Genomic DNA, 18,826 nt, shown 5'->3' on the forward strand with positions numbered 1-18,826 from the left:
TTACTTTAGTCAGAATGGGTATCAGATGTTTGACTAAATATCATTGAACAGATAAAACATGTCTTATTCTGGGGTGTTGTTGCTGTGCTAGCAGTGTGTTTTATGCATCACAGTATTATTCCTCTGGCATTCCCAATAGTCGGACCAGCCCATACACTGTTTACATGTGGTACACCCACAGCAGAGCATTACATGTCAAACAGTGAAACATATTTCTTCTAGGTTACAGAATAACATGGATTTAGCAGAATAGTTTAAATACCATTTCCATATGCTCACTATCAGCTTTTTAGTTTGACGGGTGAAGTGAATGTCAGATGTGACTGATTGAGAAAGCACGAGGCACAAGCCAACAGCCTTCATCTGTTTTAGAACATACATGTTTTACCTGATTTCGTTACCTTGGAGGGGAGACATCAAATGCCAGAATACGTAACATTCTGAGGGTCTACTGTCTTCCTTGTTGGATAGAAAAGTATTTAAAAAAAATATGTTTTGGTTATTTTCTGTTTCATATACAGTATTAATATGGTGACTGGGCAGCATTGAGGAGTTTTGAGTACAAAGAATTTCCTATAAAGGTTGTAAAGGATATACAGTCTCCACAATATAGGCTGCTGTTGTTTGCATTATAGCTTTCTGTGGCTAACAAGTGAGCAGAATGATGACAGATAGCTGGCTGTCTGGTACATACACAGATATTTCAGTAAGTGTACAGCAGAGGATTACCTTGTTTGGTGCATCAGACAGACATGATTTGAAACTATTCACGATTGAACTAGAGCATAAATTATTACGATAGAGCATTCCACATTTAAACAAAATACAACTCACTTCAAACAAAAAAATGTGCCCTAGCATTCAGCAAAACTACTTTGGACAAAAGAATATTAACAACAGTCTTTAGAAATATATTATAGAACTAAATATGACAACAGTTTTATACAAGTTTACAAGGCATGTAGCAGTGACGTAGCTAATTAAGTCACTGTGAGGGTTAAGATAGCAACAAATAATATCCTCATGGTTCACCACGTAGTATAATTAGACTGATTCTTTTTCAGTTAATACATTCAGCTTGGGAAAAAAGCATTTCCTGTGTGATTATCATTATTCAGTGAACATCACCATTGGAAGACTATCTGACATTTTGAAAACATTTAATGACTGACTGACACAGCTAGGGATCTTGTATAGAAACACAAATCTAAAGCAAACTTAAAACAAACCAAGTGATCCCACTCCAGTGGGTTACTGTTATCCAGTACACAATAGCCTGGTTAACTTTTGTTGGAGTCATCGTTAAGATGACAAATGACAGCAAACCACAAATACCACAATCATTAATTAGCTGATTATTTCTAAATATTCCCAGAACAAACCCTTGATATTTGCAATGCTAAGCTATTCATTTTGAACCCAAATGCTTTTTGACCTCTTATTGCCTGAGAGCACCTCTTGACAAAGCAGCAGGATTGCTTGTTTAAGTGAGGGTTTTAGTCACAGCGTGTAGTGTGTCATAGCAATAGTAACAAAAAGACTGCTAACACTAATGTCTAATGTTTAAGCAGCATATTCAACCATGGACACCTCTCACTATGTAAAGCACTATGAGAATTTGGAAGTGCTACCCATATGATGCTATACTGTGGTGGACCTGAAGTTAAAATTCAACATCAAGAGTTGGGAGTCTGCGGTGGTGGAGGCCTGTGCTCTGGAAGCCTGGGAACCTTTAGATTAATGTTTGGCTGTTTGCTTTCTTCCCTCCATCCCCCCTCTTTCCCTTTCTTCCCATCTGCTTTCTCCTTATTCTGCCTGCACAGTTTCAGTGCTCGGGATATGAACACGTCCAGGTCGAACAGCCGCTCTTTCTGCTTGACAGGAAGTGACTCCAAGGAATCATCATTTACTGGCTGAGAAATGGAGGAAGTAGAGGAAAGGGGTTGAGATTCTGGGGAAGGAAAAAGTGGCGAGGCTGGGGGAGACATTGTTTGAGGTGACTGAGGGGGGAACGGAGAGGTGGGGGATGAGGGAAGAAGTGAGGGAAGGGAGTTAAAGGAAGACGTGACAGGCTGAAGTGGGCTCAGTCTGTCTTCATCATATTCAGCTGATGTTTGCTGCACAACTTCGGTGTAGTGGAAGACTGGAGTTGGAAGGTCAGTCGGGGAGAGAGGCAGAGGGGGAGAGGAGGTGTAGCAGGAGGGTGAACGTAGCTCCAAAGGACTGGGACTGGGCGAGAGCAGGCGAGACTGGGTACTCTCCACCCAGCGAGAGATCTCCTGGAATAAATCCCCCGTCTCCTCCTCTTCCTCCTCTTTTGCTGCCTCCTCTTTCATCATTCCAAGGTCCTCCACGCTGTCACCAATAGGCTCAGCAGGCACAGGGAGGCTATTAGTGTTACGCTTCCAATGAGAAAGATCCAGGATCAGCTTAGGCTCTGAGTAGTGTTGAGGCTTGCCCTCCCTCCAGGCAATTTTATCCAGGTATGAAGGAGAGCCCACTTTGTAGTCACAGGAGCGGCCACAGTCTAGTTCCCCATACCCCAAACCACAGGCCCGATCCAGAGAGGAGTGAGAGTTTTCCAGGAAGCGTTCAGCTGAGCTGCTGTGGGAATATTTGCGTGGGTCAACCTATATAAGATAGATGGGGAATAGCATGGTGGGAGGGAGAAGGTGATAAATAGGGAAGGAGGAATTAATTTCAGTTTTATTGTGTGTTGTGCTGCTTTGACTGGTTTTAATATGTTACTAACAGGGGCGGACTGGGACAAAATTTCAGCCCTGGCACTGTAGTCACACCAGCCCACATTACCTCGCCCATGGAGCCCCACCCACAGACACGTGCATTCACTAATTACGTTTGTGTACAGATGGTGAAATAATATAGGCAGTACCTTATGTAACAGATTTTTAAACATTTAATGTAACTGGCAAACAATGCTTACTACTTTTTAAAGAGCACATGTTTATAACAAATGTATACATACTGTCTGTTTATGTCGTTTGTATGCTGTTACTGTCATTCTCTACAGTATGTTCTTTGTTGTCACTGTCTGTCTGTTCGATTGTCCGTATTTCTGTCTGTTGACACTGTACATATTGTCTGTCTGGTTCTCCATCTTTTCATCTGTTTTAACTCTCTAACTCTGCAATTTTAAAATGTTGTTATGGCTGTCTGTGATTATACTTCAGGATTTTTCCTTGCTCAGAATTGGCCTTTTGGAAATTTTGAGGATAAAATACTTTTACTCCTGCATTCTGATACATTTTTAGGCACCAATTTATGGTAAAAACGTCTATATTTATGGCAAGGAAATCACAAAATTCTGGTGGCAGGTAACAATTTAAAATACAAAATATAATAGATTATTATTATATTCAGTAGTTCAGTAAGGGGGCTTTCACATCTGGGACATGGGCCGGAGACGACAACACTTGACCCCAAGGTCCAGTTGTTTAATAAGCATGAACAGGGCTTTATGGTAACTTTGTTCCCAAAGGAGCACGTTTTGCTCCCAAGTTGAAAAATGTAGGATTGACTTACATTGGCTACTGCTTTTACTGCTAAATTGTACAATAACACAATAATGTTATGGATACAAAACATTGTGAAGTGTAATGTTTTCTACATTCTATTGATCAAAAAGTATCAGTGACATTGAATATAGCCTACAGTATAATGGACCACCACAGTTCATGCATACATGTGAACCGCGGATTAATTACAGAGTTTAACCTACATAGTGTAAAACTAAACACTACGTGAATGGGGCACAGCAGAAAGATGGAGCAGAGCGACGCTGCTTGTTCAGAGTTGTCATGTGCACTCCTATAGGCCTACACTTGGCATCAGGCGTTAAAACCAACTGTACCAAAACACAGAATTAGACTACTATTTAACGCGACAACGAGACGTTTTTAACCAGTATTTAATACTGATGCAGTCAGACGACCGCACAGACAGCAGTCGGAGCTCTGGCGCCCGTCAGCAGCGGCTTCTCGCTGCGCAGCCGGTCCCCCAGAGCAGCATGATCACCGGGAGAGTCCAGTGTTGCACCGAAATCTGTGACCCGTCATGATCTGTGTCCCTTCTGTTAAAAGCGTAGCGCCCCCCTCCGCGGTTAAGGTTAGGGACAAGGGTTTGGTTCAGGTTGAGGTAGGGGGACACCGACCACAGATTCAGGTCACAGATTTCGGTGTAACACCAGTACAGCCTGAACCCTGCAAACAGAGATCCCGTTTGCAGGTGATCTGCTTGATTTTGACTGAACGTCCCAATTTGAGTAACTTCTGATTGGGTCGGTTGGCCCATCTCGGGACCAGGCCAGCCGTTGCTGACTGGCCAAATGCCTAATATTTATTATTATTTTTATTAATATAATTATTATTATAACCATAGTGAAATCGTGCAAGCGATAAAAACCCGTCCTCTGCGCTGTCGGCCTGTAAAGACAATTTATTTGTATGTTAAAAAAAAAATCTGACCGGCCCACATTAAAAAAAATGGTCCGGTCCCTCTGGCATTTGCCAGAGTTGCCAGATGGCCAATCCGCCCCTGGTTACTAAATATCCTTAACTTTGCATTTCTTTAGAATAAAATAATGGTTATACTATAAGTACAAATCAGTCAGTATGGGTGAAAATGACAAAGCATATCCAACCTGAGCCTCCTCTAACAGTGTGGAACTGGCCCGGGGGTCTCTCTGCACCTCCTCATCCTCTGTGTCTTCCAGGTAGGAGGTGAAGTGGCCAGGGGGCATGCAGTGACACCTTGTATCTGACTGCTGCCAGGACACATCTGTTGATAAACTATTCTCGTACCTGCAAGAGGGCAGAAATGAAGTACTCATATTAGTCTGTGTAGTATTAGTTGCAGTATATGCAGTATATTTACAGTGTGAATCTTTTGTAGTTTCTTGTGAGTCATTATTCTTTGCCAGACTTCTCTGTTCCAAAAAAAAATCTTCTTCAGTTTTTCAATATATATAAATACCAGCGTATAAAAATGTAAATGTACAGACCTCTCCCAGTGGATGCTGCAGGCCTGACTGTTGCTGTTGCTGAGGCTCTGCTCGGTGACGAGGCTGTCCTCCAGTTCATCCTCGATGCGGAAGGGATGTGATGAGGTGGGCTCATCCTCTGGACAGGAGTACTGCTGGAAGAAGGGATGGGACAGCGCTGCTTCAGCTGTCAGCCGATCCATGGGGTTAAAGGTCAAAATACGCTCAAGGAAGTCAACAGCTGAGAGAAGAAGAGGAAGGGATCAGTGGGGGAGGAAGAGGGTGTAATGTAGTGTCCATAAAGTGTATTCTTAAAGTGCTCATATTATGCTCATTTTCAGGTTCATCATTGTATTTAGAGGTTATATCAGAATATGTTTACATGGTTTAATTTGAAAAAAAAAAACACCATCTTTTTGTTGTACTGCACATTGCTGCAGCTCCTCTTTTCACCCTGTGTGTTGAGCTCTCTGTTTTAGCTACAGAGCGAGGCATCACACTTCTATTCCATCTTTGTTGGGAGTCGCACATGCACAGTAGCTAGGTAAGGACTACTAGCCAGTCAGAAGCAGAGTATGACGGCGTGCCACGCTAGCATCTAGGCGAGCATTATAACATGTGTTACAAAGTGACGTACGGTCGTCACGGAAGTAAAGACTGGACTACAATAGAGCTGTGTTGGAGGAGTTTGTGAACAGTGTTTTATCTGGAAGATGGTAAGTCCCTTTGGGGTGGACTTTGGGCTTTTTCACTTTGTAAACCTATAACGTGCACAAAAAAGATATATAACACAATAAAGGAAAGGGAAAAAGTCAAAAAGCATAATATGAGCACTTTAATAAAATATATTCCCATGCAACTCTCTCAGGGCTAGATTACTGTATATGTGTTCCACCTCCAAACCTTTACAGCCTACTCTATCATCTCTTCAACTCAGAGAAGCTGCTGTCTTCTGTATCTTTTTTACTCCTTACATCTTCCATTACTCTTATTTGTCCCCTTTTTATTTCATACTGCTTCTCCAACATCTTCTCACCACTACTCTCCTCTCCTACTTCCCTCCACTCACCCTGAGCATCCACTTCAGGCAGCAATCCAGAAAAGGGTTTCTTGACTCTCCATCCATAACTGACGTATGAAGGCATCACCTGGGAAAAGGATAGGACAGATTTTAATATTTGCATATTGACACAGCATTCAACTAAGTTAACTCTTACTATAAGCATAAAGCATATTGTTGTTGAAAGCAACACACATGTAGGGCCGATGTTGAAAAGAGCTGTGTGCACATCTAACAAATCAGTTTGCAGACATATCACTAGCAGCAGCCACTGAGGCGTCACCTGTAGCAGGTCCTGCCTGTCCTCCTCTCTCAGTACCGGCACTGTGTTGAGAATCAGCTGCATCTGCTCCAGCTCATGAGCTCCTGGGGAAAGGGCACCGGCCAATCAGAGACAATCAGAGAAGAGACAAAGGATCAGTTACATAAGCAGAAAAAAGGTGACTTAGAGTCAAACAGGAATAACTAGGAGGTGTGAGCTGTCGAGTGAAAGAAATAGTAAGGCAAGGATGTTCAATAAAAACTATGCAGATAAGATAACTCTAAGACACAAATATTATAAAAACCCACTTCAATTTTAATTACTGAAATCACATTAAATGTTACTTTCTGCAGCTTCATTTTTCCCTCCTTCATCTGATTATTGATCTGTTTAAGAGTAAATCCATCCTAAATCAAATACTGGTAGAATAGTAAAGGTTGAAAATGCAGGCTTGTTGTTTTTTTGGTCACATCCTAACTGCGAGGCCACAGTAGGTCCAGCATTTTATGCACCAGGGAATTTTTGTTTCTGCAGTACAACCTGTTGGGCAGCACTTCTTTGCAGGTTATATAAAAGCCCCACACGCTTCTAATATTGGCAGACATTTACCCGAAATATGACCCAATCCTTATGTTAAAACTCTATTACCTAAACGTCTAGCTGAGTAGGCTGGGGGTCGTATAAAACCTGGGAGGAATAAGATGCTGTGAAGCTCAACTCTTAGAAAAGTCCCTGAAGTGCATTTTACAGATGACATGAACCACTATTTTGAAGTCACTGACTGTGGTGTCACCAGACACACAGCATGCTCAAACCTTTTATCCTTTAAAAATTTCATCAAGCTAATGGGCACCAGCAGGTGGTGCTATATCAACACATCCACCACTAAGAACTAAGCAAACAGTGATAGTGTGTTTGGATGAGAGTGCATTGCTTCCCCTATGCCTATATTAAATAGTTGTGACATGTTAACTCAGTGATGAAGTGAAATGCAGTTCTAACAGTCCATGTGTGAAATTCTAGCAGAGCGAAACACCAGGGAACAAATGACGATTGAGTTTATGGCACTATCTCTCCTGTGGCGTAGAGGGCTGGTGGAGGTCAAATCAGCCTGTCAGGAGGAACTACATCTGCTTCAGAAAGCAAGAATTTCTCTATCATCATTGTTATTCTGGTCAGGCAAAGAAGTAGCCTGCAGAAAGAGAATAAAGTATCTGTGGTGGAGGACACTGGACATAAAAACTCTCCTTAGCTCTCACTTGATGCCACATTGTGATGTAGTCTTTAAGCAGCTTTTTAGCATATCTGCTAGTAAGAACTTTACAGTCAACAAAGGACACACAATGTGTTTGAATACAACTGGTTTACCTGATTGTACTACAGTATTCACTACTAAAAGAAGCCTGATTTCAATGTGCTATCTTATTTAGGCTGGTGTTTATTGTTGCTAAGATGGTAAAGAAAGATCTCGCAGGGCTTTTAGGATATTTCTGCTGAATACTAAAGATATATTATTATTTCATTATGCCATCAAATTAAAGATCAGCAATATCATAGTGTTCCTGTAGGACATCAAGGTCATGAGTGTTTTAGTGGATGCTGTATGACAAACAGCAGAGGTACCTGCAAACAGCATGCGTCCAGTGAGCATCTCAGCCAGTATGCAGCCAGCGGCCCACATGTCGATGGCCTTGGTATAGTTGTTGGGGGACAGGAGCAGACGTGGGGAACAATACCACTTAGTTACCAGAGCCTTGGACAGATAGCCCTGGATAAGCATGTGAGGGTATGAGTGAGGGAAAAGTAGAAAGAGAGTAACAGAACAGAGCAACAGATTGGCTTGTTACCAGTTCTTAGTAGTGTACTTGTAAGTCAGTTATTTTGTTGGAGTGAAAGCATCGCGCAGTTGGTAATGTCAGCTACAAAATGGAATTCTGAGCTCACATAGATATATTTTGATGTACAACCACAAAGACAAAAGACTTTTATGTCAGCTACATGAGGATGGAAACTGGCTTCTGGATACGCTCTGCTGTAGAAACATTCCCCTGAATCTCTACCAGCAGTTACTGAGTTTCACTGAGCTTTTGATGCTCTGCGGCTTAACAACACACATCCCCTCATTAGAGCTGCTCTGACATGGCTTGCTCCTGCCTGTTAGTTTTGTAACTGTTCACCTTGTGTGTAACACTGTGATGATGGTGTGCATGGAGATGACCCACAGGCAAATTTATTAATTTACAAACCAGATTTATCTAAGGTATAATGAGAAGTTTTTCCCTGTTGCCATCATTAATGCTCTTGTTGCCTCTTACTGTATATATCACTCCACCTCTCACTCTCTGTAATGGCTCCACTCTCCGCCATTTCAAAATCTCAAAATCCCTGCACTTACACCATGATATTTCTATTCCTTTCAATTTCCTTTTTCTATTTGTTAACTGCTCAAACTAATGGTATTAGAAGATAATAGACTGCACAACAAAATATGCTCAGACTGTGGACATAAAGTTCACTTTTTTCTATATTTGTTCACTTTTGTCCCAAAAAAAACTTTAACTAATTTTCATGGTTGAAAAAGGGCCCCCAAAATTAGGCAGGGATCCTTATCCTATCCCTTCCTTCATCTCTCTACCCCTCCCTCCTCTGTCCTCACTGCTCTTTTCCCCTTCTGCTCTCCCATCACCCCTCTCCTAAAGTCTTCTTTTCCTATTTTCTGTCTCACCACTCACCAATCTCCCCCTCTATGTGGTATTTCAGCTGAAAAATGAGTTCCCTCTTCATATTTGACTTTTTATAGGAAATTATAATGAATTGTGCCTCAATCAGCATGTTTAGGACATGACTCAGAGCCTTTACTCATTGTGGACCACCCATGCCGATGTTCCCTCTTATACATCCCATCCAGCAATGTGCCCCTACATGAAGTTCAGCCTGCCAGAAATGTTTGTGTCAAAATGGCTTTATGAGTTTCTTCGGGCCAGCTTTCTTAGGAGTTACATTACTTCTAGAATACAAGAAATTAAATACATTGCCCAATTAAACAGCACTATTTAGTAGCTGTGAATAATAAGCTATGAATTAAACTTCAGTTTTACAGCTCTACTTCAGCTGTGCTGTTTCTTTTCTTTGCTCCTCCTATGCTGCATTTCCTCTCCTTTCATTCCTCTCCTCTTTCCCTGAACATCATGTGAACCCTTATCTACTCCTTTTATGCTCTCTACCCCCTCTTTCTCTGCCCACACTGAACCTTACTTACCGCCTCCCCTTCCCCTCCATGCCCTCCTTCATCGCTGCCTGTGTGCCAACAGATGACAGAGCAGAAACTGATCCTGAGTGCTCAATGATGGTCTGACAAACATGCACTCACCTTGTCTTTTTGCTGATGAGTCTCTACATTTGAGCTCTCCTTTCTGCTTCCTGGTAAGCATTTGACAGACAGTGTCTTTCAAGGAGTGGTCATGTTTTGTGTCAAAAGTACAACATTTTCAAGATGTAATAGTATTTGATGATAATCATAAAACAGCTTTGGAAACTACTTTGAACAGAAAAAGAAACATATGTAGTCTCAGTTTCACAAAATGATGCACATCCACATATGTGCATCATTTTGTGAAACTGAGACCTAGATATCATTTTGTAACTATATTTACACTGCTTTTAACCACTGTACCACAGATTTTCAGCATTATAAAATGTTTTTTGCGTTCTTCATTCCTTTCCTTTCAACCTTTTCCCTGTCATCACCTCCCACTTTCCTCTCCATCCGTTCCCTTAATCTCAATTTACCTCAGTGTTTCTCTACGTCACCACAGCAGCTATGACTGTCTCCCCTACCTTTCCTCTTTTCTTAACGCTTCACCCCATCTCTTTCTTTTCACCACCCTTCCTGCTTCACCTCCTTTCTCGCCTATTTCATCCCTCCTTCTCTTCTTGTCACTTACAGGTCCACTCTGCTCCCCTCTTCCTCACTTCCATCCCTTCTTTTCTCTTCCTTTTCAAATACTCTCTCCTTATTCACCTTTCCTCTCCTTCTTTTCTCCTTCATCCAGGTCATGAATAATTTCTGGGCAGATCCAGCACTGCCTCAGCAGGTGACATTCACACATACACACTCAAAGTTCCTACTGGTGTTGACAGTAAACAACATAACAAATAATGTTTTCTCGGGCTCTGTTTCCTTTCTCTCTCCTCTCAACCTTTCTGTCATCTCTTTTTGCCTGAGTAAATGTTTGTCTGTGTAGTCAGAGGCTTACATCTAGACAGCTTGTCAAACAGCCTCATTTCGATGCACTGCAGAGTCCCAGTGTACTGACAAAACCACTGTGATAACACAGACCATGTAAGCTACAATAGAAACACTAAGGAAAGGTAGGAGGGATTTCTTTGGAGTGATTATAAGTCATTGAAAAAAGGTCATTCAATGGTGAGAACTAGAAGTCTAAACTAGCCAATCTCACTGATAAAGATTGACTGTGATTCAAGGACCCTACTTGAAATCAATACAAATAAGACATAAAACAGAGCCACCTGTCTTGTTGTATGGCCAAATATGAAAGTTAATACCATTTGTGAATTTCACATCACAGCTGAAGTCAATACTGCCTTTACCACAAAAATGTTTGAAAAAACAGCTCTTTGAATTTGCATCATTAAATAAGAGAGAGAATGCTAGCACATTCAGTACAGGCATCTGCTTTGGTGTCAACACTGCATCACAAACAGCCCAGCATACTCTTACACACACATCGTCATACACACAAGCACACACCCATAACTCTGGTAATACAATCCAAATGCTAATGAAAAATGACTGATGTGCTGCTGGCTAACAGGCACATCAGCTGGGACAGACTCCCAACTAACTCCCAATATCCAAGAACAATTCAAACCATGTCAGCAGTTTAAAATTAGATTGTAATGTGCAGCCAGCAGTCTTATTGGTTATTAATGCATCCCTGTTATCAAAGCTTTGAGGCTAACATCTGCAAAGGAAGAGTCTGATACTGCACCACCATGGAAAAAATACTATCTGTATGAGCTGAGGTACACTACTTATTAAATCTCCAATAAATCAACAATGGCTTAATGTGAATTATGCATGTTTATAGGCATATGTATATGAAATATGCACATGACAGACACGTGTAACACTAACTACATTAATAAAGACATCAACCCTTGCTATCTATCTATCTATCTATCTATCTATCTATCTATTTATCTATCCAAACACACACACACGCACGCACGCACACACACACACACACACACACACACACACACACACACACACACACACACACACACACACACACACACACACACACATTGAGATAGAAGCAACCCTTGTTTCGGCTGTCCTGCACGACCCAAATCTCTCTCACTTTTTCTTTCAGTTTGATCTCTTTTTTGTACCTCCTTTCCTTGTTTCTCCTCTTTGCACTTTTTGCTCACCCTCATTTCTCTGCCTTTGTTCTTTTCATCTATCCTCCTTTCACCCTTGCTCCTCATCTGTTCTCTGCCTCCCTCCTCCTCCTTCTCCCATCCAAACGCACCCCCTGTGTCTGCACCCAGCTGATCCCCAGTCCCGTGTTCCAATCTGACAAAGATCGTCTTTCACAAGAGCTCCCTTTTTACATGCACAGACCCAAAAAGCACACAAACATACAAACATGCACGCACGCATGCGCACAAGCACAGACACACACACACACACACACACACACACACGCACACACACACACACACACACACACACACACACACACACACACACACACACACACACACACACACACACACACACACACACAGCCTGCCCTGCTAGTGTTACAGTATTACTGTGGGATCTTCGTGCATAGTAAAAGCAGCACAATGGAGCAGTAAAATGTCACATTAATCTCTCAGAAGCCTTTATCTACAATGGACAGGCTAATCACAGGGTTTGATTAGCACGAAACTTGATACCAGGTTTGGAAAGAAGACTTTACAATAATGGCAGTGTTTGGGCTAGAGAGGAGGCCTATGTGAAAGACGGGTCGGCAACATCAGACATAGGGATATGTAATCGGAGATGCCAGTCGTAGAAAAAGACAACTTGGCTGTACTGCAATCACATCATGTAGAATCTTTAGGTGTTACAGTTACACCTCAAACACTTTTCAGTTTCAAGTTTGAGATTTTGACTGTATTTGACTGAAATCTGGATCATTGTCAGAATCAGACTAATGATGCCTAAAATGTCACCTAACACACCACAGTGAGAGGACACCAGACAGACATCAATTATTCTGTGTTTCAATTGCGAGGCAGACATGAGTGCAAACCACTGATTTTCTATAGTAGGATTATTTTGCAACAGCATCCCATCCTATATTGTATCCATTGCTACACAAGGACAAGGGTTTGTGCACTTCTGTCCAGAGGCGAAGCGGCAGGGTGGTTTCTGGGGCTCCATCCCCAAATATTTTCTCAAAAGCCCTGAATCTTTTAGGCTGACTTTACTGTCTTTCAGAGGCTGTAACAAGTTCTGTGAAACTAGACAACGTAAGGATTCCATTGGATTGGTAGCTTGTCTAGAAGGGGGCTAAATAATGTTCCAAACTAAGGCTACGTTTTGGCAAGGGAAAAACTGGAATGGCCATTTTTAAAGGGGTCCCTTGACCTCTTACCTCACGATATCTGAATGAAAATGGATTATATGGGCACCCATGAGTCTCCCATTTACATGTCCACTTCATGATAATCTCATGCAGTTTGGGCCAAAAACCATGCAATTTTTCCTCATGCAGTATACATTATTATTGCCTATTCCTATTTTCTAATTCTATTGCAGTTAGAGCAGACCAATTATTATGGGATGGATTCAAGTTTAGCAGATTTGCCAGCTAGACATTCATTCTGTGAACTCTACTTCAGCATAGTATAACAAACATAGGTTTCAAGATTAGCAATTTCTGCCCTACCTTTTTTTTGCCTCTTTTTAAGGGGCAGGAATGAAAAAATATCATCCTCAACATGTGTTGTGTTCTGGTTTCAGAATGATGAAGACAGTTGGAAAGCAATTACTGTACATACAAAATAGGATGTAGGCTCTACAGGATGTTTTTTTCCCCATGTTTTTCCTAAATGATGCAGGGATTTTTAGGTATTCTAATTTCTCAAATGGCTTGAAAAGTAATGCATATAGCTGCCATAAATTGGGAAATAATTCTCCCCGGCGGGAGCATGACAATGTTTAATATTACAATAATATCCCAATTCATCCATCAGCAGCAGACCGGCCCACACTGCGTCAGAGCAATGAGGAGAGTGAAAAATCCCTTCTAACATTCTCAACTTTCCTAGCTTGAATATTTATAGTATGATTAATGTTTGTAGAACAAGTATTAAAAAGTACCAAGACAAAAAAAACACGGACAAAATGATGTGCATATTTATGCTGGCTTGTCCTCTGAATATTATGGATTTATAAAATCAATATAAAACTTGTTTAAAGAGCCTAAAGAGAAAAAAATTCACAGGCATTTACTGGCCTCTGGTCAAAAGAACACTTGGCACATTTGCTACATTTACATGCCCCAAAAAACTCCCTAAGAGTAATTAAGGCTGGAAATGTTTGAATACTGTAAGTGTTGCTGATTATTATAAACTTTCAGCTTATATGTCATGTTTGGTCATCGGTCTTTTCACTCATTCACTTCAAGACATCCAACTACTAGCATATACTACCATCATCATTTCTGTATATGTGAGTATAAACGTCCTTGTAGTAGGCCTATATGTGTTTGTGTGTGGTGGGTTTACTTTCCTGCATTTCTCTCTTACCTTATGAGAATAATTAGGGTCAACTATCCTGGCCAGCCCAAAGTCTCCAATCTTGAGCAGCAGTTGGTCCGTGTTGATGAATATGTTGGCAGGCTTCAGATCTCTGTGCAAGACGTTAGCTGAGTGGATGAACTTCAGTCCCCTCAGGAGCTGGTAGAACAGCAGAGTAGCGTGACCTGTTCAAGGGAAAAAGTCAGATATCAGGATCCACCACACCACTTCTATTCTCACTCATGTAATTACCATAACAACACTTATTTCTAAACTTAGTTATGTTTAATTGAGTAAAGCTAGTAGAGATAGGTTAATCCATATTTGAACCTGTCAAAAGTGACATAAATAAAACACAACATTAATGAATGAAGGAAAGTCTCAATGAAGGTACAGATTTGGGGTAAAATTCTGATCTTCTAATGTGTGACTTCTGAAATATAGACAAAACAGTTGTGGCACAGTATGTTAAAACGATGGTTTGCGTCACTCCAATACTTACCGAGCATGTTTATGTAGAGGAAACAAACAAGCTGAATGAATGACTCAACACATTTTGGTTAAAATTGTAATGTGATTTTCAAATGTGTGAATTGTGTACTGCCTCAGTAAAAGAGTCTTGAAAGGACTGCCACTAAATCCACTAAATCACAATGTAAACAAAGCCAGCAGTGCAGCAACAAAACAGTAGTGTTTTTAACAAAAAGCACCATGTCATGAAAATGGGACTTAAACTGTCCAAATTCAAATAAAATAATATTTAGTTTTTGTTTCTCCTGAATGTTATTTCCCTTTTGTCTTTCATACCTGTGGGAAGGGGTCCTTGTTCCAGCAGCCGAGCCAGATCCGTCTCCATGCACTCCTGGACAATGTACAGCGCACTCAGCTGGGTCGGGTCTCTGGGCAGTGGTAGTCCATATGGCGCCAAAACCTCATTAACGCTCACCACATTTTCATGGTGCAGCCGTCGGGTGATTTTGACCTCCCGCAAAGCGTGCTTCACCGTCAAGGCATCACGCATCACCAGCTTTTTGATGGCCACACGCTGTCTACTACGCTCGTCCACAGCTGAGAGGACCAGGCCTGTAACACCCGTGCCGAGAGGTCGAAGGTCAACAAAGTGACCACCTAGGTCAAAACCATGGAGGAAGAGGGGGGTGTCTTGTCTAGCCATGATAGCTCAGTCTGGAAGTGTTAGGGACAGATGATTCCAGGTACCTCAAGCTTGATGGATCCCCACAATATCTATTAAAGTGCTTTGTTATTGTCTTATGCACATGATGTTACATCTTGCTGGTGAGTCCAGAACCTTAACTAAAGACCTGATCTTTATAGGTAGCTGGAGCATGTAGATGTCTGCTCTCATAAGTGCAGTGGCACAACTAGTCTGGTGAAGTGGAAGTTGTAGGGGCCCACAAAAGTTCCAGTAGGATTATTTTATCCAGAATGTTGAGCTGTACTCAGTAGGCTATTACAAAGATAAAAAGAAGATATTTCCTTCAGGCCTAAAAAGTGTATTTGTGCATCATCTTCACCCTCTCTTCTGGGCCTGTGTGGGCAGATTCTTATTAAATCACCCTTTTACTGAACCAGCTGAGAATCTACTAGGTATCACATTTAAAACAACCTCTGAGGTGTTTGGGACAAGGAGTGTAGAGCATCCACAGTACATCTTTAAAAATAACACATTTTTCCTTCAAGATTTTCCTCTTGGCACGTGATGATGATGACAATATCTTTCTCTGCTCCAAAGATGTTATTTGACATTGTAGTCTGCTGCAGGGATGCAATTCCTATCTTTCACCATATTTTTTCACGCACAGATAGTCAGGATATCAGTCAGTCTTATTAATACTACCAAGGGCAGGGGTATCCATAGAAACAGCCCTCTGTGTGGCTGATCCTGCACTTAGCTGTGTAGATGCATCATGGGACAGCAGCAAGCGGATGGTTGGCTCTGCACTCCCCTCTCTCTCTCTCTCTCTCTCTCTCTCTCTCTCTCTCTCTCTCTCTCTCTCTCTCTCTTTCTCTCTCTGCTGTTTGTTATGAATCTGTAATCCTCATTGACCAGGCAAAGCCTTCGATAGTGAGACAGGAGAAATGTAGGCGGGGTTATGTGAGTTAAATTCAATGAGACTCTGTCAGCTCCTCCTCTTCTTCCATGATACTGGAGTCAGTCAGTCAGACAAGATCATTCAGTGTGAGATCCACAGTTGGGCAGCGGTCAAAACCCCGAACTGTGGTACTCTCGATGTGTGCATGTGCATAAATGTGTTTAATCCCTCAGTGATCTGCTTCCTGTTGCCTTCTCATGAATTTGGGGCTCTCAGCATCAGGCCGGGGTCACTGTGGAAGGGTACTGCTATTACCTGAGTCGCTCAACACATCTGCTGCTGCTGCTGGTGAGAAAAAGAGGAAATGGGGTGAACAGAAGAGAAGATAAAGATGAAAGTTACACAGCAACAGAGCCAGTGTGTTAACAGGGTCTGTGTGGCAGGAGAGTTACCATTACATAACACTGAATGACAGTGTAACCTAATCTACACCAGCAACTTAATGTTCTTAGAGAGGATAATCACGTCAATTTAAAATGATGCTTTAATATCTGCTATATGATGCTGTTGACATTTTCAAGCAGAGGGACAATTTGAAAGGATGGAATGGATTATCATGGCAGCATTGTTTTCAACTTTATTTTGTCAGATTAAAAGTGAATCAATCTTCCTGACATTTTAGTTCTATTTCCACCTTTTGAAAGGTCATATAGTGGTTAAAAAAAACTAAATCACTTGACTTTCCGGCACCCCTAGATCCCTGGGCTGTAAGAATTGAAACATTAATCAATCAATCAATCAATCAATCAATCAATATCTTTGCTGTCAAAGACCTGAGGGCATGGCTTGAGTATTAGCTCTCTCCCGCACTTTCTTTATATAAATGGGGGATGTGCACACAATGACTGCTCTTTAACAGCAAAATCCTTACAAACACACTCAATGTTCATGTTAGCCTCAGTCAGGCTGACTGTCAGAGGCTGAACGAGTGTAAGGGGAGAACAGAGAGACTGAGAGAGGGAGCGTTGACAGTGTTGCTGGGTGGGAGGTGCAGCACTGGGCTAACTTTATATATAATGCATAACCACTGGAGATGGCACGTGGTGTTCTCTCTCTGCGTTTATTCTCCATATTTCTTCAGGTTATGCAACCAGAATACATGTTATAAATATGAATGATTTGCAGTGGGTTGATGCAGTGCAGTAAAATGTATTAATTTGCAATTATTATATTAATTATGCCTTTAATTCTGATTAAGGCAAAGAATTGAAACTATACTCTGCACTGAGCCAATATCATGTAGCCCAGGCGATAGTAGATGGGAACAGAGAATGGTACATCCTGTTGTACTCTGACTGTAATTTATTTCTCTCTTTGACTCTATTTACTCTCCAACAGGCGTTAGGGCAGTTTAGTTTAGATGGGAAACGCTGCATCCTCTCTGCACACTAGCTTCATGCGGCTGCCTTTGTGTGTCTCCATACACTCCAGTAACGCCCCTCTGAGAGAACAAAAACAGTGAGGTTGAAGTGCATAAAACATAAAGATCCATTTCCGAAAAAAAAAAAGAAAGAGATTGGCTCCTCAAACGACTTTAAGACGTTGTCTTATCTATGTCAGTATCTCTTCGGTGTGCAATAACAAGAGGAGGAAGAAAGAAAGATAACAACAGCAACCATCAGTACTCACCGGGGCATTACGCAGCCGCAGCCTGGCGTCCAGAAACAAAGATCCGGGGGAAAGATGTAAGAGATACGGGTCCTTTGGAAGCAAAGAAAGTAAAACACGACCGCATCTATCGTGTGTGTGTGTGTGTGTGTGTGTGTGTGTGTGTGTGTGTGTGTGTGTGTGTGTGTGTGTGTGTGTGTATGTGTGTGTGTGAGTGTGTGTGTGATTCAGATGATAGAGGGGTAACAGCCGGTACGGGACGGCACCGGGGGCGATCCGCCGACATGAGATAAGCCATAGGCTGCTATAGAGCCGGTTATTGTGGGCGACTGTCCGCTTTCTGTCAGAGGACTGAGAGAGGGAGGAGAGGAGGGATCACCCTGATTCAGATACATCTACCAGACCGGAGTGGCTTCACACACTCACACTCTGCACCATGGATGATAACCCCCCCCCCTCTCTCTCTCTCTCGCTCTCTCTCTATTTATATATATATGTATATGGAAGGGAATAGCAAATCCTACAATGGCAAATGACCCCAGTGAATTCAACACCTTTTAGTTCTTGCTTTTACCTTTAAGGTGGTATATATATATATATATATATATATATATATATATCATATTATATTATATTATAATACCATATAAACATCATATCCCAGTTTATTATTTCTTTGAAGGACTACAAATCCGATATTTAAATGTGCACTCTATTGGTTTTACATATGGTTTGATTTATGAGTCACAAGTACTACTAATCTCTCTGCATATATATATAGTAGTACTTGTGACAATTAAACTGGACTCATAAATCAAATATATATAATATGAGTCAATGTAGTTAACTCTGTAGTTCAGGACAGCCCAAACCAGCCTCCACCTTCTTGTAGCTGGATTATTATAGATTGATCATTACCATATCTACCATCCTGGCATGATTTGAGATCCCCCTAGAGAGGT

At 41.5% G+C, this 18,826-nt stretch overlaps 1 protein-coding gene across 2 annotated transcripts; it reads right to left on the bottom strand.

Annotated features, from left to right (window-relative positions):
* Nucleotides 1-210: 210 nt before the first annotated feature.
* Nucleotides 211-18,007, bottom strand: mapk4 (mitogen-activated protein kinase 4). 2 transcript variants are annotated; one of them, XM_031308675.2, is made up of 9 exons: nt 17,886-18,007; nt 14,950-16,538; nt 14,152-14,327; nt 7,945-8,089; nt 6,343-6,425; nt 6,069-6,147; nt 5,021-5,240; nt 4,661-4,820; nt 211-2,630 (listed from the first exon to the last, which is right to left on the bottom strand). In XM_031308675.2, exons 2-9 carry the CDS (start codon nt 15,314-15,316, stop codon nt 1,677-1,679), a joined length of 2,184 nt encoding a protein of 727 aa, XP_031164535.1. In that variant the 5' UTR covers nt 15,317-16,538; nt 17,886-18,007; the 3' UTR covers nt 211-1,676. The 2 variants fall into 2 exon arrangements, with proteins under 2 accessions (XP_031164535.1, XP_031164534.1); XM_031308674.2 differs by having other exon boundaries at nt 14,950-16,541.
* Nucleotides 18,008-18,826: the final 819 nt, after the last annotated feature.

Source organism: Sander lucioperca, chromosome 2, assembly GCF_008315115.2.
Source record: "Sander lucioperca isolate FBNREF2018 chromosome 2, SLUC_FBN_1.2, whole genome shotgun sequence".
Classification (NCBI taxonomy): domain Eukaryota; kingdom Metazoa; phylum Chordata; class Actinopteri; order Perciformes; family Percidae; genus Sander; species Sander lucioperca.